Genomic DNA, 22804 nt, shown 5'->3' with positions numbered 1-22804 from the left:
GCGTGATGTGGTCAAATGTTCTTGTTTCAACAACAGACATGCAAGCTGCTACGTTTTCCAATGCGAGTAAGGTAGAACCCATGTAAACACCACACTCTGATTATATTAATGCGATTATGCTCATAGTTGAAGTAAGCATAATCGCAGTATGTGGAGTAGCCTACTCCGATCTTAATCGCATTAATGAACATCTATAGGCCTACACCTTAGTCGCATTTCTTGAACTGTAACCAAGCTGCGCATGTGTCCAGCTCACCATGTGAAGGTAAAAGGTAATTGTGGTCTGTACTAGGCTAGATTAGGTATTCTTACCAATATCTGTCATCCAACAGCGTGTAGGATGTATTTCAGTTGATGAAATCGCTATCCATCCAAAGGCGGCTTGGCAGTTATATGCGTTCCACCTGCAGCCTCTTATTTGAACGATGTGGTGCAAGCGCTGCGCAATTACGCACACCTCAACCAGTGTACCTTGATAGCCTATTGCACAACCAGCATTTGCCAAATAGGTACACAAACCTCTGTGTTTTTGTGCACACATGGTAGGCTATTCCGCGCAGCTTCCACGTTTCTACAGTAATACAGGAGACGGACGGTGACACTCTGGAGACGCGCTGGACACAGCGGCTCTCAGCTCCATCCAAACACACCACAACTGCATGCGTCGTCTCCTGCCTTCCAACAGGTTTCAAAATAGTAGAGCCTGGAGCATTCCATTTTGCAATTGTAATAGAGATATGCATATGGCTGCACGAACAACATTAGGCTACATGTGGTAGCGCACAATCATGACTGTAGTTAAGTGAATTTAAAGTGAGGAGACAGGAAAGTTATTTTTTTAGCAAAACATAAATGATACCTGTGCCACTGGCGGCGCGAGGGACACCGGAGCTCTCCTCTTGACTAATGTCTCACCTCCATAATGGGGGAAACCCTACGTGATGTTAGAAAAGGAGGGAGACACCGACATGGCATTAGAAGAAGATGAGACTGCTGCCACTGGCCCAGGTTTCCTAAATGTGCCTTTTGTTTTTGGAAAGAGTGAACCTAACCTTGCATTCAGCATTTCACGTTCATTTATATTGAATAAAAAGCATTACAGACTTATTAAGAAGAGACTGGACAAGTTCTTTATTCTTTATTCTCATTTTCTAACTCGGGGTATCAGACAGTGTTGAGGATGGCTGTGCGCCCCCGGCGCCTCCAATGCGCCACGAAGCCATAACGCATCAATATTTTATAACCCTGTGACACCCAGTCTAGCTAAGTCTAGTCTAACTGCTTAACACCTTGAATTTGAACAGAAATTGGGGCTCTGCTAAAATAATGTAATGCACTTAACTGAGACTGATTTACACCATATCAGCCTATAATGAAATGTAGATGCTTTTTGGACAAGCAATAGACAACAAAGGTGCTATTGTGATTAGTATCGATTTAATAGGGGAAATCAATAAGGCATAATGGCTTCTGGATTCACCGAGTCAGTGTAGCCTATTTCATGAAAACACTAGTGTCCCAGATATTCAGTGTAGCCTACATAGAGATAAAACTTATATGGTAGCCTTTAACTCACCTGTCATAATGGACAGAAGGCTCATGTTCCGTCTCCAAGGTTCCGTCTCCAGGGCGATGGAACGTGTATAAAGGCAGACCCGAACACTCCAAATAATCATTCTGCACTTCAGCTTTTGTCGGAGACTGTCGAATGGCTAGTGCAATGCAACGTGAGAAGTACATGATCCTTTCAAGTTTCATCCCCCCCTCAGAGCAGGACCATGCAGGTACTGCTCAGTAATTTATCGCCCTAACGGAGCAACCCAGCCGGGAGCAGGCCGTAATAAACTAACAGCCGCGGGTCGTGGCGGCAAGCTAGCTTAGCCAAGTTTGTACAACATGGAAAACATATTGTTTGACCGCAAAAATGACACACAATTAAACATGAGACACTCGCTGAGAAATACGTATTGATTCAACAACATGACCAAATTTCAAAAATTGTGGTTTGGTTAAAAAATTAAAATAACAAAATAAGGCGAGTCAAAGTTAGCCAAGCTAACTTTAGCTCACCTAACGTTAGCTAGCTTAACGTTAGCTAGCTTAACGTTACATAACTTGGATGGAAACAGAGACGATTAGTTAAAATATGAGCCTTAGAAAAACAATTACTTTTTATTTTTATTTTACCGTTGTAATCCCCGATATTTTACCAGCCAAAGGGCTGGCCAATTATTTAAAAAAATTAAATTACCACTGCAAGCTAACGTTAGCTTAGGTTTGATGTTAGCTAGCTACTTGCTACTGTTTAGCTAGCGTAATGATAGCTAAAAACGATTTCTTGACAGTGAAAATGTGCAGTTTTCAATTAGAGTTGGCTGTGAATTGGATGCTGGCTAGCTAACGTTATGTGTTGCCAGTTTAGGTTAATAAGTTTGTTTGTTTATATAGCCCTTTATCACAAGCATGTCTTAAAGGACATAGTAAGTAAATAAATATGTAAAAACACGCAGTTCCGGCTACGAGTCATTTATTTTATTGTTATGAACAGCAGCAAATGGGTGGATTTTGGTGTTAGATAATGTAATTGTGCCTCTTTGCAATTCAAATAGAGGCTTGATCTTAGTTCAAGTGTTTTAAAGACATTTGATATCAAACAAGATTTTCTAACTGACACTCTATAATTCTTAGATATTGACATTGGAGTGCAGTTTATTAGTAAAGCATGTCCAGGCAAATCCCAGGGAAAAAAATATCTTAACTGTGGTCATATTAAAAAAAACACACATAATAATAATAATTATAATAATAATAATAATAATAAGACATTTTATTTGTATAGCGCATCTCAGTGGGTATCTTATTAGGGCACCCATCATTAGACCCAAATAATTCTCTTAGTCTGAGTCTATGTATGTAAGTCAATGTATGTTTCAAAAGCATTATAATGTGTGGCTGAAATAAAATCAAGACCTTTCCCAGGCAGAATTTGCTTAATGTGCAGATAATCACAAAGAGTGATGTGGATTTAGGTGCATGTAGATTTATATAAGTCTATAACTATAGAGCTGTTTAAGCTTTCTCTGGAAGCCTTTGCCAATTCAGTCCCACTGTCAAACACATTTTTCTACCATTTCTGAAATAGCCCAACATCTTACTCAATGTACTGTACATATACTTTACACGTTTGATAAGGTTGCATTGCTCCTTTTGTTGCTTGAGCATGGATTTCTTTTTCAACAGTGCTGAATATTTGAGCTTAGATATGATATTTTCACATCTTTAATTTTTCCTGAATCACTAAAGAAATTTCCTATTTTTACATTATTCTACATTTCATGTTTTTAAGAAAGGCATGTAGTCAGTTAAATACAAGTAATTCATGACTCATTGTGTTTTCCATTTAGCTGGGCTGCAAACAGTCATCGGGGTACTGATGTATGTGACCAACCTGAGGAACCGTCCTCTGACTAGGGACAACATCCATGCCATCGGTCAGGTGATCCCCACCCTCTACTGCCGCCTCACCGGACAGTCCAGTGACTATTCTTGGATTTACCATAAGGGGGCCTTCCAAGCAGTCCTGCTCACATCCCCCTTCGTCTATCCATCCCAGGACCACATGGAGAACACACCACTAGGTAGGGATGGGATGATATGCTTATTACAAGTCGACACTCTCCATATTGTTGCCATTCCCGAATAAGCTTCACAAAACAGTAGACTTCATTCTGTCTATAAAATGATTCTAAAATGCTGGTGCATTCAGAAGTTATGAGACTGATGGCTGTCTATAAGAGACTTTTTAATTGACTATATTCAGATTAACACCATATTCACCGCCATATTCAGATACACCACTGCCACCTATTTAGCTAACGTTAGAGTCAATCAAACAACAGATGGCTATATATTAGTTACTCTGTGATTTGCCTGAAGGGCCAAACACTGCAGAGGTGGCAAACTTTGGTGTAATTGTTGACAGGGATTAGTGGGCGGGTGATCGACATTACTGGGCCTGACATTAGTGGGCCTACCCACTAATTTCTATGGTAGGGGAAACACTGCAACCACGAAACGATTTAATAGGATAAAAGTTAAATAACACAACTCTGATAATATGACTCTGCAGAATTATGTTTATTTCTGAACCACAAATCTTTCTAGTAATGCCACTGGCTTGCCAGAACCTAAACAACAACTTAAAAATGTCATTACAAAGTGCAAATAATACTAAATAGCCTAATAATTTTGATAGACAGGGATGCAAACTAGTCACCTTTAGGTGACATTCACCTTTTTGATCCCAAAATAGGGCACTTAAGTGAATGATTTCTGCGTGTTTTTGTGTCTGCCCTGGTATCTGTGACCTTTTTCATTCTCCATGAGTTTGCATCCCTGATAGAGAGCTTGTGAAATTGTCATGGGCAAGCCTTCTCATTTGTGATTAATACAGCAGAATAAGATATAGCTAATATTTCGATTAATTTTTCTGCCATTAATATTTCAATATATTGTCCCATCCCTAGGTCCTGTGATGGAAGCACCAGCAGCTGTGATCATGTCCACAGCAGCCTCCAGATCTTCTGCTTGCTCCCTTGTGACTCCAAGCCACCCTGACAAGGTCGAGCCAGCAGCCCTGAAGGCAGACCCCAGGAACCACGTCTGCCCTATCCAGGTGATTGATTGAATTTGTTATGGGCAAAAAGATAATCAAACATGTTAAAAGATACATACATACATACTTACTTACATTGAACCCAGAGGATACCACATGAAAGTGTTACACAAAACTCTTATTTCCAATGTGGTCTTATTACCAAGGTGGCGGGTGGCAGCCATTTCATCAGGGTCATCTCTCCGGTCTGCTGCTCTGTGAGAGGGGAGCTGGAGGGTCGTTGGAGGCTGACTGACTACAGTCCAGAGGGCCACATGATGCTGTCCGTCTTCTGTACCTTCCCCAGGTTGGATTTTTTGTTGAAACAATTTGGTTTCTGATCTGCTGAGTGGGCTGTCTCAAGCCAGCAGAGTCAGCCATCTTTAGCTGTCCCTTCTGTACCTTCCCCAGGACCAGGGACGTGCCGATGCGTCAGAGTCAGAGGAAGAGGAAGGCTAGCAGCGATGACAGCAGCAGCAGCCCCCCTCCTCCCAAGAGACACCTGAGACTCTGACTCTTGGTACTGTAAATATAGTAGTATAGTTTTAGACATAAATAGGTTTTTAGAGATTTGGTAGCTGGAGTGATACACTGTCCTCAGATCTCTGTATGATTGTTTGTTGATATAATTCAGTTTCTGATCTGCTGAGCGGGCTGTCTCAAGCCAGCTACTGTATTAACTGTAAATGGTAAGTAAGTAGGTAAGTCATAAAGTAAGTTTTATTTCATAGCAGATATGGTAGCTGGGTTGAGGTGTGATCAGGTTCTCAGGTCTTGGTATAATTGTTTGTTGATACAATTTGGTTTCTGATCAGTTTCAAATCAGCAGTCAGCCGTCCCTTTAGCTTATATTTGTTGATACAGTTCGGTTTCTGATCTGCTGAGCAGGCCATCTCAAGCTAGCAGAGTCAGCCGTCCCTTTAGCCTATAATTGTTGATACAATTCAGTTTTTGATTTGCTGAGTGTGCTGTTCCATGCCAGCACTGTCAGCCCTCCTATTAGCTCAGAGCAGCAGCTGCAGCCTCCTATGATTTTAGACATCCTCTCCTCTGCTCCGCTCCTCTGCATCAGCCAATACCACCAGGCTTCATTACCCTCTCCTCTCCACCAGCCAATACCACCAGGCTTCACTCTCCTCTCCTCTCCACCAGCCAATACCACCAGGCTTCACTCTCCTCTCCACCAGCCAATACCGCCAGGCTCCACTCTCCTCTCCACCAGCCAGTACCACCAGGCTTCACTCTCCTCTCCTATCCACCAGCCAATACCACCAGGCTTCACTCTCCTCTCTATCAGCCAATACCACCAGGCTTCACTCTCCTCTCCATCAGCCAGTAACACCAGGCTTCACTCTCCTCTCCATCAGCCAATACCACCAGGCTTCACTCTCCTCTCCATCAGCCAGTAACACCAGGCTCCACTCTCCTCTCCATCAGCCAATACCACCAGGCTTCACTCTCCTCTCCTCTCCATCAGCCAATACCACCAGGCTTCACTCTCCTCTCCATCAGCCAATAACACCAGGCTTCACTCTCCTCTCCACCAGCCAGTACCACCAGGCTTCACTCTCCTCTCCATCAGCCAATACCACCAGGCTTCACTCTCCTCTCCATCAGCCAGTAACACCAGGCTCCACTCTCCTCTCCATCAGCCAATACCACCAGGCTTCACTCTCCTATACATCAGCCATTAACACCAGGCTCCACTCTCCTCTCCATCAGCCAATACCACCAGGCTTCACTCTCCTCTCCTCTCCATCAGCCAATAACACCAGGCTTCACTCTCCTCTCCTCTCCATCAGCCAATAACACCAGGCTTCACTCTCCTCTCCACCAGCCAGTACCACCAGGCTTCACTCTCCTCTCCTCTCCATCAGCCAATAACACCAGGCTTCACTCTCCTCTCCTCTCCATCAGCCAATAACACCAGGCTTCACTCTCCTCTCCATCAGCCAATGCCACCAGGCTTCACTCTCCTCTTCACCAGCCAGTAACATCAGGCTTCACTGTCCTCTCCTCTCCTCTCCATCAGCCAATACCACCTGGCTTCACTCTCCTCTCCATCAGCCAACACCACCTGGCTTCACTCTCCTCTCCATCAGCCAGTAAGACCAGGCTCCACTCTCCTCTCCATCAGCCAATACCACCAGGCTTCACTCTCCTCTTCATCAGCCACCTTTAGAACAAGAGTCAATAGTACCTTCTTAAAGCAGTTAACAGATGTTTTCACATTGGATGCTCCAAAATTGGAAGCCATTGGAATTTGTGTATTGCGTATTTGTGCAAATGGTTAGCATTTTGAAGTAATATCACTGTTATTTATATTTCAAATTAAATACATTTTAATATTGTAAATTTTACTAGATACTTGAGAATGCAAGCATGTTTCATTTTACATTGTATTAGAACTAGCGATACTAATGAACATAGTCACAACAGAAACCTAGAAATAGGCTATATATAGTTATCTTTATAGTTATTGTTCTAGATGTGAATGGGCCTTTGCTGTGAGATAAAGCCTCTTAAACACAGACTTTTGTTACAGACTTTTTTTAATGAAATGAACTGTTTCGGTGCCTGGCTCAGTCCCCTCCACCTCAGCTTCAGCCCCAGTCTAACCTGTCTCCCAGTGTTTTCTCCTGTGTGTGTGTGTGAGTGAGTGATTTTATTCAGGTGTGCTGGAGTCAGGCTCCCGGTCTCCACAGCTGCTCTGCATCCTAATCAGCCCTCTTCATAAGCCATGCTTCACCATCCAGTTTCCACCAGATCGTAGACTCTGCTACCCGTCAGTGTACTTCGCTTTCAGCTATTCCTAGTTTCTGTACTTTGCTATTCAGCATTCAGTTCCTTGTACTTGTTTCCCTGTCTAACCTGCCTCTTTGTGTTCCTGCAGTTCCGCCTGCCAGCCTGGCTGTTCAGCCAGCCTTGCTCCCAAGCCTCAGCCTTCCTTCCCCCTCAGCCACGCTATCCACAATCCAAGCCTGCTCAGCTCTCCTCGCCATTCCCCTCATCACCATCCCCTCATCATCATCTACAATAAACTACCTTTTAACCTTATCCCTGCCTCCCTGCCTCTCTGTGTCTTGCACTTGGGTTCCCTGTCCTGCAGTTGTAACAGTACATTAAATGAACATGGCAAGCGAGCGTGACCGCATATAGTCTACATGCATGCCGCTATTAAAATACAACAAGCAAAAATAAAATTGTGTGCATAACTAGAACGTTCAAGAACCCATGGGTGTATGCATTTGCTGATGCTACGTTCAGGTGTCAGTGGGCCGTAGTAGGCAACGTGTGCTGCTTCAATCCTCTCTCCCTCCCGCTCTGCCTCTCTGACTCTCGCTTGCTTGATCTCCTGTTTTCTGCTACTGGACTGCCGTTTTTTTTTCATGACAATTTTGGGGAAACTTAGCTTCCCCTAGCCTCTTAATAGCAGCGCCTATGACTGGAGGTGTTGTCGGCCTTCTGGCTTCATTGGACAGTGATCTCCGATGTGCACTGGAGTGATTTGCAGCCCGTGTGACATGGTTGGGATAAGGTTCAGCACCTCCAAGTCTGAGGAGTTCAGATATCTCTCGGTCTTATTCACAAGAGGGGGTAAGAAAGATCATGAGACAGTTAGGTGCATGGGCTGCAGTAAGCAACCAAAATTCACGATTTACTGATTCATCTTCGTTCCATCCCTCACCTATTGCCACAAACTCTAGGTAGTGACTGAAAGAATGAGATTGCGGATACAACTGGCCAAAATTAGGTTTTTCTGCATGGTAGCAGGCCTCACTCTTCATGATAGTGTGAGGTGGTCAGCGATCCGGGAGGACCTCGGTGTCGAGCCACTGCTCCTCCACATTGACAGGAGCCAGTTGAGGTGGTTTGGGCAGCTGATGAGGATGCACCTCGGATGCCTCCCTTTGGACCAACAGCTAGAAAATGGATAGAAGGATGGATTGATGCATGGATGGATGGATATAGTAATAAGAGAAAAAAAAAGTACAATACACTACAGACACACTACAGGTCTCTATAGGAATATTGTAGTGATATCATAGGAGTTAAAAAAAAAAATCTATATACAGTATATATAACTTATACTTATTGCACTGTAAACTCACTATTAAGTGCCATAGACATACTATAACTCCCTAGAGGAATTTTATAATTATACTTTTGGAGAGCAAAAATACATATTTTGTCACTATTAACTCATTTTTTAGTACCATGGACACACTTATAATGAGCACTACAGACACACTATAGGTCCCTATAGGAATAGTGATACCAAAACATAGAAGTATGTAAGGTCACTATAAACTCATTATACCACAGACACATTTTAAGTCCATACAGGAATATTCTCGGAATATAATGATACCATTGGAGATCATGTTCTGGTCACTATAAAGCCATTAAATACCACACACTCATAAGTGGCTATAGGGACATTATAGGGATTTCATAGATCATACTAGATAATGAGGCTGATAAGGACAGGGAAATGAGTAATATAGGCCATCTAGTAATTCTCTGCTGGTCTCAGAGCTTGCGGTGGTTTTATGGATCTATACTAGAATTATTATGGGCCATAAAAAATTCAGCCAGCAGAGGACGTTAATGTACTCCTGTTGTTGATTCAAAAGTGGTCAAAACCAGCAGCTAATGACATAAGTCTCTGCAGGTTCATAATAAAGACCATAAATACCAGTTGTGGAATACCAGGTGCATGTGAACTGGACAGATGGACGGATGGAACTAGAGTAAAGCCTCTAGAGGCTCATAATACAAGTACAACACATTTTAGATTAGTGTGTCAGTGTGTATGTATGTCCTTGACTGCTTCCAAAAATAACCCATTCATGGAGGGTGCTGATCAGGGCATTTATTAATAACACACACCGACAGGTCACATGTCTGAGAGTCTGGTCTGAAAGGCCATCGGCTAGAGGAGAAGAAGGTTCCTCTATGTTTCTCCTCCTCCTATATGGAAAGAGCAGTGGGACGTTCAGGAGCCAAATCAACTGAACAGACAGACCCACCACACACACACACACACACACATACCCTGGAAATTATACAAACACACACATATATAGAATCATTACAAATTCCAAATGAAAAAATATGTTCTGTAATCATCACAATGTAAAACATTAACTTCTGCTCCCTTAAGGAAAAAAAACTTCAGATATATTAGAGATATTCAAGTATTTTCAGAAATTATAGATTTATAATTCATCTGTGATAAACAATATAATTCATCTGTGATATACAATATAGTAATTACTATCGTAACAGTATTGTATATTCAATATTTTCACACATTGAAGAGTGGGTGTTCTGTGTTGTGCTGGTTATGCTGGGTTAAGCAAGACTTTAACGGATAAACGAAATCTTAAACAGATCAGGAAAATCACATACTTAATGACTAAATCCTTCTGTGACTGAGTTTTTCTGTTGCTTTGATAGACAAATCAGGGTCACACATCATAAACAAACATGTTTATGATTGAGCAAATTGAGCAAAAACATTGTAGCACACACACATCTTTAAGGATGGATTCTTTTTTACGGATTTCTGTGTCCCAAACTTTAAAATCTCCTGAACAATCCTAATTCCCCAAGAGATTCAGTCGCGCCAAGATGCAGATCTGGGTTCAGCTTTGCGGGGTTCCCACTCATGTTAAAGGTTTGCGTTGACGGGAGGACATTTTTCATCCCGGGGGTCCTCGTATCTCTCAGTACTCAAGACGCGACGCATCAATCGCAGGATCCGTCCTTCCATCCGTCTTTCCACCGCTCGTCCACCCGCGAGCAGTCGAACTGAGGCTTGCCCAGCCGCACGTTGACGTCGTTGTGGAGGCGACAGAGCCACTGAGACAGAGCGTGGCGGCTGCTGGCGTCCGGCTGGTTGCTTTTCAACCTGTGGACAGGAGATGAACAGAATGTAGGAGTCTCCACGGGTCCGTCACACAGGATTTCTGGTGTGCAGATCATTAAAAATGGAAAACCACCGTAGTTTCATGCCCTTTCATTTTGAAAAGATGATCTGTTTTGACAGTATTGCCCTGCTTTAGGGCCCCCACAGTGAAAGACTTTGCTGTAGTCCCTTCTATAATAAAATAAATTTATAATACTGTCAAATTGGTTAGCTCAGGATTCAGTGAATAGCCCCTAGGACAGAGCTCTTCTCTGTTATGCTATTAGAAAGGTCAGTCCCCTTTACACTCACAGTCAAAGCAGCCAAAGCCCGATAACTTGACTCTTGGCATCAGTATCTATGATTAATGCCAGAGCTTCAATATGGAAACGTTATATAAAATTACTGTATTAGCTACCATAAAGATAGCAGGGCAAAATCCTATCACTGTATTGAAGCATTTTTGACTGAAGCAGGCCTTTAATTTGAAACTTTCTACACAAAGCAATCACATAAAAATTTAATAAGAGATAGTGAGATATGTACCTGCCCCTGAGGTCTTCTGCACATTCGTCACAGGGGAAGAACTTGGAGAACAGGTTGATGAACTGGCCCATCTCCTGCTGCTGGGTGGGGGAGGGACGGTCGGGGTAATACGCCGCCATGGTGTGCAGGAAGGACCAGGTGTTACGCCCCAACTCTTCCCGGTCCAACGGACACTGCGGGTCCCGCTGCAACTCCGGCTCCTCGGCTCGGACCTCCTGGAGGATCACACAGGCGTGGTTATTACGAGAGTTAGTCAGCTAGTAGTGCAGACCAGGGTTGAGGCCGTTCATGAATTGAATTGAGAATGCATGGTGAAAGAGTTGGAATTGGAATAGAACCCAGCTCTAAGGAAACATAATGTGAATTGAACTGGAATGGAATGACAGGAAGCAGAATTGAATTCCATTAAATTCCATGAAATTGAAGAAGAGAGGATGACTTGACTTGCTAAACATTATAAATCAAACATTATAAATCAAACTAGAAATAACCGCCTCGCAGTTGTATGCCTCCGCCAATAAACTTTGTTTTATCATCGCAAGGACAGTCTTTATTTATTGAACATATATAATTAATGTGGTTATTTGGTCAACTTAAAGGATTTTGGTGTCTGCAGAAGTAAGTAACAGCACCGTTTTTGTAGAATGACCCAAGATCTTTTTCTCAGCTACAGTGGTAAGCAAAACATTATGATGTTGACTTTTGGATATAAAATGTCATCACTTCATCATTTTATCCTATTAGACATTTGTGTGAAATTTTGTCATAATTAGCGTATGAATTCTTGAGTTATGGCCAAAAACGTCTTTTGTGAGGTCATAGTGACCTTGACCTTTGACCTTTGACCACCAAATTCTAATCAGTTCATCCTTGAGTCCAAGTGGACGTTTGTGCCAGATGTAATGAAATTCCCTCCAGGCAATATCACGTTCACGACAATGGGACGGACGTACAACCCGAAAACATAATGCCTCCGGCCACGGCTGTCGCCGGCGCTGAGGCATAATAAAAAGGCAGTTAAACAAATCAAATACATTCAATTATAAATGTATTACGATTACATGTTGTGCATCACCTGAAAGCTTCCTTTAACATTTTATGATATTCAGTATTGATAATACAGTATAGAACACTAATATAATCTCACATATGTGGTAAGAAGAAACAAAAAAACATGGATTTTCACAGAATTTCATTGAATTAAATTCAACCTCCTGAAATTCAGGTTAAATTCCAATTCTGTTTCCTGTAGGTTTTTTCACATTCGAATTCCAATTGATGAGTTCATTCATGAATTCACCCCAACCCTGGTTCAGACCGGTTCAGACACATAGACATATACAGTAGGTGGGACAGTCTAAAGCAGTGTTTCTTAAACTATGGTTTATGGTGGTTTATAGGACAGCAGGATGACCTAGTGGTTAGTGAGGTTGTCCACCAACCAAGGCCAAGGTTTGATCCTCCATGTAGATATATCTGTTGAAGTAAGATACTTATGCTGCGCTCCAGTCACAGTCGGAAGTTGGAAATTCACAGTTGGTCATAATCACAACCTCTGTGCGTTCCAGCGCTCCAGCTCAGAAACACAGGGAAGAAACAGGGCTGCCCACAAGATTTAATTTGCATAAAGTGAAATACTGTTCCCCATGCAAAGCCAATGTCAATGATATTCGGTGATGTTAGCTAGCTCAGTAGATTAGAATGTTGGCAACTGTAAGTGCAAGTTTACATTTCCAAAATGTTTATATTAGGCTATATTCCAATTACCATTTATTATCATGTGTGTTTTGACAGATTTAAGGTCATTTAATGCTGAAAACTGACCTTAACCAAAATCCCTCTCAAGGTATATTCAATGTAATACTGTCTCTGCCTTAAGTGAAGTTTGAGATTATTGTTATAACTAATGCCGTGTAGCATTTACAGTGTATGCTGCCATGTTGACATGACATCAGATAACTGCATCTTGGAAAACTCATGGCTGAGAAATCATCTAGTTTCCTCCTTGGAATTCAACTTTTTTTTCCCCCAGTAGGAAGTTGTGATTTCCAACTTTCTGACATCACAGGAACGCAGCAATAACCCCCACCTGCTCCTGGGGAGTAGCTGGCAAATCTTGCAACCCAATCAGAGCAAAAACAGCATTGTAGGGGTCCTTAAGTATATCAATCAATCATAAAAAATATATATTTAAATGTTTGTGACCCAAATGGGTTCTGGGCCGTTTTCTGGTAGAACCCAGTGTATGTCTGAGTCCAAGGTAAGATTGATTCTCAATCTTAGTCTCTGTTGAGGCTAAGTCCAAGGGTGAGACAAAATTTACTCAATTTGGTGTCTGGGCTGTAAAAGTTAAATTACGCAAGTCCACATTGCTCAGTATGAATAGGACAAAACCAGAATAGCCAATTATCAGGCCACCTTTTAAGACTCAAAATCTTTGACATTTGTAGGCCTATTTGGTAAGCATACTGTATGATACTCATGATACAGGTGAGGTCCACAACGCCACATAACTAAAAACTCTGCCAAAATGTTATCTCATTGGGAAATGCCCAGACATGTAGTCAGTCAGATCAAATATCCCAACCAAGCCAAGCTCCTTTACGACTGGAAAGAACAGCGAATTGTCAGCCAAGACAAGCAGCTGGAAACTTGGCAGCCCGCGGTGAACTCGGCTCACCTGCGTCGCAGCTGTCGTCTGCTTCTTCTGGACCTTCATCCACGATTTGAAGTCCGTACAAGCCCTGCACGGCTTCTTTTTGGGTTCCCCGGTCTGCTCCTGCTCTTTACCGGGACTGTCCCCCGGCGGGCCGCCCGCCATAGCGAACGGAAACCCTTCAAACCCGGGCGGGTTGGAGGCTGATGCTCCTCTCGGTCCTGTGGGCGCAGCCATGTTCGCTCTGTAGCATTCTGGGATTTGGCACGACTGACCGGTAACATCGGTGCAACAGGGGCAGAGGATGCTCGTTTTGAGGCCGTTGGAATTCACTCTTTCTTACTTAATGGGGACGTTATTAGATATGTTTTATACTAAGTGAACGACGTTTAAATTGTGCATTTCCCCGTGGATATAAGTAATAAAAATATATCTGTGCGGAACCTAGTTTCTGTTAGAGTGAGTTTTTTGTTTCACCCGGAAATTAATGTTTACGGAACTTCGGGTTCCGGCTGGTGATGTCACTTCTCTGTGCATGCCGCGGAGTGTAACCTGAATTAAAGTGTAAATTTCTACTATTCTACCACTCTTCTAACACGTTGTCATTGTGTGTATTTCACTCAAATACTCTCCTAAAGCTACATTATGTTGATTCCCTGCTTTTGATGCGGTTTGCCAACTGTTTTCATCGCACTGGCTGGCTAGTTAGCCGGTCGGGTAATAAGGCTAACAACTATGGACTGACACGTTTCTGTTCCTCATGAAATGTTTTCTCTCCTCGGCAGTGTAACCCGTCTGCCTCGCCACCATGGGGATCTTGGAGAAAATCGCAGAAATCGAGAGAGAAATCTCTCGGACACAGAAAAACAAGGGTAAGGGCAGAGCACGCGCAGGGCTAACTGTTAGCTACAGTATGGGAGAACTGTGTGTGTCATGACATCCCATTCTCTTTGATTTTTTCAAGCTAGTCACTGTTAACGCTATCCTGACAGTGTCAAGTGAACGTCCTAATGTTGATTGGTGTGCTTGTATTACTATTTAATAGCAGCATCCTTGCTCACTTATGTTCTTACCTACAATGTAAGAACATAACTGACTCCTACTAGCAATACACTTAAAATCTCAAAGCTGTTTTGAACAGAAAATATAATCCATAATGAATCACTTTTGCTTGTTTTGAATCACTCAAATTACGCCTTTTCCCCCCCTTCAGCCACTGAGTACCATCTGGGCTTGCTGAAGGCCAAGCTAGCCAAGTACAGAGCTCAGCTGCTGGAGCCCTCCAAGTCAGCGGGGGCCAAAGGAGAGGGCTTCGATGTCATGAAATCAGGAGATGCTCGTGTTGCTCTTATTGGTTTCCCCTCCGTGGGTAAGGTAGGTCAGCACAATGGGGAGGATGGGTGTGTTTCCTACCTGCTGTAGCCTTGAGGGAAGTGGAGAATGGCATACATCAGTCATACGTCAAACACTTATATGTCTGCATCTGCCATAAAAAGGGGTCTTCTTCAAACTTTTCAGCCCAGGTACCACACGACAAATGAATTTATGCTTTGGGACCCAGGTTCATTTTAACAAACCAGCACTCTAGTCATGTAGGAAGCCACCAGAGTGAGATCTGCAACCTGACCCAAAGGCTAAGTCAGCCCTCTGTCTAACTCAGCTCTCTGTTGTGTTCTGTAGTCCACCTTCCTTAGTTTGATGACGTCAACAGCCAGTGAAGCTGCTTCCTACGAGTTCACCACCCTCACCTGCATACCTGGTGTCATAGAGGTACACACGTGCACATGAATACATACAGTATTTTCACAATTGGAACTTAGCATGTCATTAATATTATATTTTTGTGTCGCTCTTCAGTACAAAGGGGCCAACATCCAGTTGCTAGATCTGCCAGGAATCATTGAGGGTGCTGCCCAAGGTACGCTTCACTTCCATGTTTTCACAGCTGAAACTCAAGCTACCATGTTGATGCTTTATAACAGTGGTTCTCCACCTTTTTCATATCAAGGACCCCTAATTTACTCCACATTAGGGCCACAGACCCCCATTTGATAAGATTTTCTCTCTCAAACCCAAATCTGAGAATATTTTTATTGTTAGATATGATTTTGTCCAGAATTCCATGAGTATCTGTATTCTAGACAGAGAGATAACAGTGAAACTATGATCAAAACAGTCATTCTTCTACATTCTCTAATTGTTAAGTTCTTGTAGAAGACATAATGGTGAAGTTTAACAATTCATCAATTTACTGGGGACCCCCTGGAACTCCCTCAAGGACCCCTGGTGGTCCCCGGACCCCACGTTGAGAACCACTGCTATATAACACCACAGATGGGTATTAAAGTGCATTTTAGGCTTCAAACTAGACGCTGATTGCTGAAGTTTGATAAGGCCATAGTGTGTAAAAATGCATGAGTGCTCATCACATGTGACACAGTCGTGACCTAATGCACCTAATGCTAGCTAGCTCTAACCTAGCTCTCTAGTGATTGTGATTGGCTGACCTTTGACCTTTCCTAGGCAAGGGTAGAGGTCGGCAGGTCATTGCTGTAGCCAGGACAGCAGACGTAGTCATCATGATGTTGGACGCCACCAAAGGAGATGTTCAGAGGTGTGTGACGCCCACTGGGTGTATGTGTGTGTGTGTGTGTGAGACAGAGGGTGCGAGCACTTGTGTTTTTTATGAAGTAATTCTTGCCTGTAGCTTATTTTTTTTTTATCCTCCTAGAGCACTTCTAGAAAAAGAGTTGGAATCCGTGGGCATCAGACTCAACAGGACAAAACCAAATATTTATTTCAAGGTAGAGTTTCCATTCCCCCTCCTCCAGTGATTTCCTCCAAACCCTTTGTGACATCAAGGCGTCGCATTAGTAAAATGTGTTACTGTCCTCTCCCTGTAGCCCAAGAAAGGTGGCGGCCTGTCCTACAACTCCACCGTTCCCCTCACCCACTGCTCAGAGAAGCTTGTCCAGCTCATCCTTCACGAATACAGTATCCTTCACACACAGACACGATGAATGCAACAGTCTAATCACTTTATGTCTGTTCCTCCAAGAGACTGTCCTGGCGTTTCGCTGTCCCTGTCTCTCTCTCTGTCTGTCCCCTTTTCTCTTGCTCACTATAGGGATTTTTAGAATATCATGGGATTATGGAAGTTTATTCCAGGCACGGAAAGTCAGGCAATTTGATAAATTCTCAGGGAACATCAGCGTTCTGACTTAGGCATAGAAAGTCATGGAAAAGTCATGGAATTTTACATCAGGGCAACAGTGGGAATCTTGTCACTCTCTCTCTTAAGTATGTGTGTTTGTGTTTGTCAGTCTCTCTCACTCTTGTTCTTTCAGTCTCTGTCTCCTTGTCTCCTTATCATAACATATTAATGTCTCACAGTAGCATCTGGATGCTTTCTTTAACACTCCTCTTCAGAAATCTTCAACGCAGAGGTCCTCTTCAGGGAGGACAGCACGCCAGACGAGTTCATCGACGTCATCGTTGGAAACAGAGTTTACATGCCTTGCCTATATGTACGTCAATACATGTCGTCATTGGCGGGTGAAAACTTGGGTTCCCATGACGACAGCAATACTTTTTAGCTCTTGTGTGTGTGTGTGTGTGTGTGTGTTCCTGTCTCACCGTTTGTGTGTGTGTGTGTTGGTTTTACAGGTATACAATAAGGTGGATCAGATCTCCATTGAGGAGGTGGACCGCTTGGCTCGCAGACCTAACAGCATTGTCATCAGGTCAGCTGTGTGTGTGTGTGTGTGTGTGTGTGAATGTGTGTGTGATGATAGTTTTCGGGTGTGAGCTGCCATGTCGATATCCTGACAGTGTACATGAGAGTTGAGATGCTTTTCCCCTTCCAGTTGTGGGATGAAGCTGAACCTGGACTACCTTCTGGAGATGCTGTGGGAGTACCTGGCGCTGATCTGCATTTACACCAAGAAGAGAGGAGGTACACACACACTCACACACACTCACTTAAACAAACACACACACACACACACTCTCTTTCAATCTCTTTTTTTATAACTATTATTTATGTATTTCTTCTGTAGAGCGCCCAGACTTCAACGATGCCATCATTATGAGAAGAGGAGCATCTGTAGAACACGTGGTGAGTAACACACACACACACACACACACACTGCAGCTATCTAATCACTAAACACACACTCACACACATACGTACAGACAGATATTGAGATCAACCGTCTCGTTGGAGCCTGAGCGCATAATTAATCCCATAACAGTAAGCAGAAACATTTACAGTCACACAGTTTATTACGTGTTCATAAATAGGCCTGTTTTCTCTTTCTCCCTGCAGTGCCACCGGATCCACAGAACTTTAGCCAGCCAGTTCAAATATGCCCTGGTTTGGGTAAGTTATTTCCAGTTTTGGGGGCATCGACCTTTTAAAAACCTTGACTCTTGTGCCTCCTGTCCTCAATAAGCTGTTTGAACTAAGTACCTTGTGTAGATCAGCGAGGAAGAATAGAGGAGGAGGGTTCAGTGATGTCATGGACGTTGGGTTTTGGAGGTACAGTGACTGCACAGTGGAATTTTTTTACACACTGTGCAGTACATTGGACCACATCAGTAGACACTGTAACTATGAGTAAATAAAAACCCCATAGAGGACAGTGTTGACAGTGAGGCTGGACTGGGGGTGGGACCACTGATATGCACAGAAATCTGCGAGATTCTGCAGCTGGTTTAAGTCGAATTGAGTCAACAATCAACATCATTGTCAAGATAAGACCTAAGTCTTAACTTGGGTCCAGTTGTGACTCTTCTTCGCTCCTGCCACCATGCTGCATTGTTATTGTTCAAGCAGACAGTATACAGGCAAAGCAATAGGTTTCACTTCCATCTTCACCGGAAACACTGTTGTGCAGACTAGACTGCTTCTTTTTTGCCTGGGAGCCAATGACTCATATTCTGGCCAATATCTTGTCTTGTTTGATATATGCAAAATTGATGATAAACTACGGATAGCGGCGTGAGATCCAGTTATGTCTTAAAATTAGAAACAAACCATTTTATTTAGCAGGTACTCCTGTTTTGCACATGCATAGTATGGTAATAAAGTAATTTTAGACAGTTGTATGCATGGGCAAGATTAATTCCCGGTTCCTATGTACAATATTTCCACTTTAGCGGACAAGGGTTTCTATAGGCTGGAATAGCATGTGCGGTATCTTTCCATTATTATTCCATTAACAGTATCCATTATCTTTGGTTCAACTACATCAACTGCGGAAGTTAAAGACCCAAACCCCAAATTGTGGTGAAGCCTGACATCTAATGGTGAAAAATAGGGTACTGAACTGACTATCTGTTATTGGCTGATCTTTGGTGACATCACCTGGCAGTGTATCTGAACTGGGCTGTCTGTCGGTCTTACAGGGAACCAGTACCAAGTACAGCCCTCAGAGGGTGGGGCTAACACACATCATGGAACACGAGGACGTCATCCAGATCGTCAAGAAGTAAAACGAGCCTTCTGATTGGCCAGAGGACAGACAGCGGGAGGAGTCACACCTTTACGGGAGGAATTAACATGCAAAAAAATGTTCATTTATTCAAAACTCATTGTACAGTAGATATACAGCAAACCTAAAGGCGTCATGATTCTTATTTTGTATATGAAATTTAACAAAAACAATTAAACAAATCAAGACACAGACCAGATGTGAGTTTGTTGTGTGCAGGAAATGGCGTATTTTACCTTTTGATTAAGATAGGGAACGTGCATTCATTCAGAGAGAGAACATGGAAAAAGTAATAAATTCCATAAAACTTGAATTGACTCATGTGTTTGTTTAATTCCCATCAGTTTCAGCTTCCGGTTTAACCTCTTTCTTATTAAATGTGTCTTCCTGGAAATGTAGCCTGAGCGTTTGTAGTATAAAGGGGAAAGGAGAAGACTGACTCAGTTCTTCTGTTGTGTATTACTGCAGAGACAAATCTACTGTGGGAGGTGAACAATGATGTAATTTTTTTATGTACAATATACGGCAACCTAGTTGTGTTTTGTGGAATTATCCATCGACAAATAGGCCTACCAGAGATGAACCCACCTTAACTAGATTTAATCACCATTTTATTGAAATAAAGTTGAGCCATCTTTATAAACTAATGTAAATCTTAATTCAGAGCATACATAATAGCACATAGTGTCAAACTAATGTCGTGAAAATAGCATCTAAAACAAACTAACGGGTCTATGTGTAATTTGTGGTCCAATGCTGGCCTCTATCGTTCAGCATTGTCATTGCAACAACACTCTGCCCTCCATAGAGCGAGACCATCATTAGCCTGGTGGCGCCGTTTCACAATCAACAACAATGAATGTTCTATCATGTTTTACCGAGTTAGCGCATTTTTTTTGTTGTTCAATGGACGCTTGCCGTAATGTCAGTAGGATACTGACATTACCCTGTTGTTTGTGGATTTTTGGAACATATTGAAGGTAAGGAGTCTATTTTGTGTGAGAAGTGACAGTCACACCACTTCCCCGGTGCAAAAGTGGGCTGGTCCGTTAAAATTCGAGCTGTTCTGAGGATTATCCACCTGCCGAATTTACCAGAACACTTTACCAATTAGTAATAAAGTGTTAATATATTTCCCAATGTGTGTTTTGTTCCGATAAGCAAGGCAAAAACAAATTGCCCGATTTTTAATGGAGCTTGGCGTGGTTGGAGAGTCTCCAAACAACAAAAATTAGCATCGCCCACTCCCATGTTTTGGTATGCAGAAATCTCCGCAGCGCGTGCGCCGTGGCTGTTTACTTTGCTTCACTTGCTACCATTCAGGGACGTCTGCTGATATTTTCTCGTCATAATTATGCTTCAGTAAAGCAGTAATAGTTCACATTTAATCTGAATTGCTGAATTGCTTATGATTTTGTATATTGGTGGTGTTGGCCTTATGGAGGTTAGCTTACCCACCTTTTACCTTTGACCACAGCATCACTATGCCTAATCTTTGGAGTTAAACACATGGCATTTTAGAAATACTGGGCTAGTGTCAGGTGAGAGTGCTTTAGGCACCTGTAGAAGTTTTGCAATAAAGCCCTAAATATTATAAAACTACAGTAATGCTCTAATACATTATAGAGGCATACTGTAGAAATATCAGGTCACTATAAATGAACTATTTTGTACCACAGACACTCCTTATAGGAATATTATCCCTGTGTTAAACAACAGGCAAATATTCATGTTTTCTTGACTGTCTCACTTCACAGTAGTACAATGTTGTTATATGACAGGAGTTATCCAGGTGACCACACTGCACCTTGATCCCTCCTCACCTGTACAGCAGGTGCATGTCAGTCACCTTTGACCCCCGCCACACTGCCCTCTATCCCTGCAGCCCGGCTGTTCGCACCCTTTGTGCGCAGGGGTCGCCGCCCGCTCTGTTCTCCGGGCCGGCTGACCATTTTTCTTTCAGAAAGCATAGGCTCCAGCCAAAGCTGCCCATTCACTAGCACACACACGGGCATAATAGCAGCATTAAAAATTCACAAGCATCTCTTCGGTCTAGGAGAGGGGGGAACAGAGTGGGAGGCTCTACGAGAGAGAGAGAGAGAGAGAGAGGGAGGGAGGATGTGAGTTGACACTGCTGACCTCGTCCCTTAAAGATGCCGTAGAGATGTCTCGCTGGAGCCAATCGTGGATGGAGAGATTCTGCTTTGGAATAACCTGAAGAGGAGAGGGATGACGGAGGGGATAATGATATAGAGAAAAGAGAGGGAGAAACAAAAGGTAAGGCTGGTTGGCTGCCTGGTGTGCTTTGTGTGGAGCAGGCAGGCATGGTGACACTTGATGCTGCTTGGCTCCATATGGCATGGCTAAGTGTTAGTGTGTGTGTGTGTGTGTGTGTGGAGTGGGGGTGCCAACGTGAGTCATTACTAGAAGTTGGTGCTTTGTCAGTGCTTCTTTAAGCCTTGTTTTTGGTTGGGTGCCGTTAAGAAGTTGTTTAAAGCCATAAGCTGAATTTCTACAAGAATATGTTCAGTCTTTTGCTGTCAGAGAGTGTAAACACACAGGCTGAATACCTATACTGTGCCTACAGATGGGTTATTCCATAAGTGCAGGAGACAGTAGTTTTCATCCTTGTCTGTCATTAGCTCTTTTTTTAACTGGCTTAATGTAACATGGGAATTTTTCACAGTAACTGAGGTGATAATTATTATCAGGGACTGAGCTGGTGTGACTTTAAGAGGCCAATCTCCATGAATCTTTTCACTGCACATTGTGTTCATTGACTGAAACCTAAGAGCTCCTTTCTAATCAATGTTGCAACGATAATCGCATGTTGTCAAATTTCATATCGTCAAATTTCATATCAGTGGAGCTGGAGTTACAGCTTTTGAAACAAAACACTTTTCAAACTGGCGTAGCAGGCAAACCTCTGGTTCCCAGGAAAAAGACAAACGGTTCAAATTGACTAATTCCAGTTGAAAGAGGTACTGCTGCTGACTCCCTTGCTCCCCTCCCCATTATAATAAGGATTGTGACTGGTGGACATACACTACTTTTATTAGTAGAATAAAATTTTCAGTAGAGCTTAGAAATGAGAATAGGGCAGTGAGGTCACTGGGAAAATGGCTTTAAAACCAATATTTTGTGCAGAGATATACAGTATATGGACAGTCATGTATACTAGTCATAGTATGTCTATGTGTAGGCATATCTATTTCAAAGTACAGCTTACATTTATTCTAAAATGATGCCCACACAGAACGCATTAGCAATTCAAAAGGAATTCATATTTACAACTAAAAGTATTTAACGTTAAAACATATTAGAATTACAAATCTTAAAATTCAAATATTATATATTGGTCGTTGTTTTTTGCTGCAGGTGATGTTTCTCCATTGGATGCCTCCCTCCAGTGACCTCATCACCTCATTCAAATTTCTCAGCTCCTCGGAAAATATTACGTTTCATTCAAACCCATTTCCCAGTTGGCAGTCACCCATGTTTGATGATTTCATCTTTCGCTATAGTACACCTATTGATAT

At 42.7% G+C, this 22804-nt stretch overlaps 2 protein-coding genes across 2 annotated transcripts; one reads left to right on the top strand and one right to left on the bottom strand.

The window, feature by feature from the left end:
* Positions 1–9906: 9906 nt before the first annotated feature.
* Positions 9907–14010, bottom strand: gfer (growth factor, augmenter of liver regeneration (ERV1 homolog, S. cerevisiae)). The gene is made up of 3 exons (XM_071518938.1): positions 13795–14010; positions 11115–11329; positions 9907–10571 (listed from the first exon to the last, which is right to left on the bottom strand). Exons 1-3 carry the CDS (start codon positions 14005–14007, stop codon positions 10409–10411), a joined length of 591 nt encoding a protein of 196 aa, XP_071375039.1. The 5' UTR covers positions 14008–14010; the 3' UTR covers positions 9907–10408.
* A 193-nt stretch (positions 14011–14203) lies between these two features.
* Positions 14204–19578, top strand: drg2 (developmentally regulated GTP binding protein 2). The gene is made up of 14 exons (XM_071518925.1): positions 14204–14334; positions 14556–14642; positions 14984–15144; positions 15451–15540; positions 15628–15688; positions 16294–16386; positions 16504–16574; positions 16674–16764; positions 17200–17297; positions 17437–17513; positions 17637–17725; positions 17829–17887; positions 18098–18151; positions 19180–19578. The coding sequence occupies exons 2-14, from the start codon at positions 14579–14581 to the stop codon at positions 19264–19266; spliced, it is 1095 nt and encodes a 364-aa protein (XP_071375026.1). The 5' UTR covers positions 14204–14334; positions 14556–14578; the 3' UTR covers positions 19267–19578.
* Positions 19579–22804: the final 3226 nt, after the last annotated feature.

The sequence above is a fragment of the Centroberyx affinis genome, unplaced genomic scaffold (genome assembly GCF_046629955.1).
Source record: "Centroberyx affinis isolate AG114_WGS23_722 - 3 ecotype Tasmania unplaced genomic scaffold, CSIRO-AGI_Caff_v1 ptg000645l_1, whole genome shotgun sequence".
In the NCBI taxonomy this organism is placed as follows: Eukaryota; Metazoa; Chordata; class Actinopteri; order Beryciformes; family Berycidae; genus Centroberyx; species Centroberyx affinis.
This window is presented reverse-complemented; position numbering and strand designations above follow the sequence as displayed.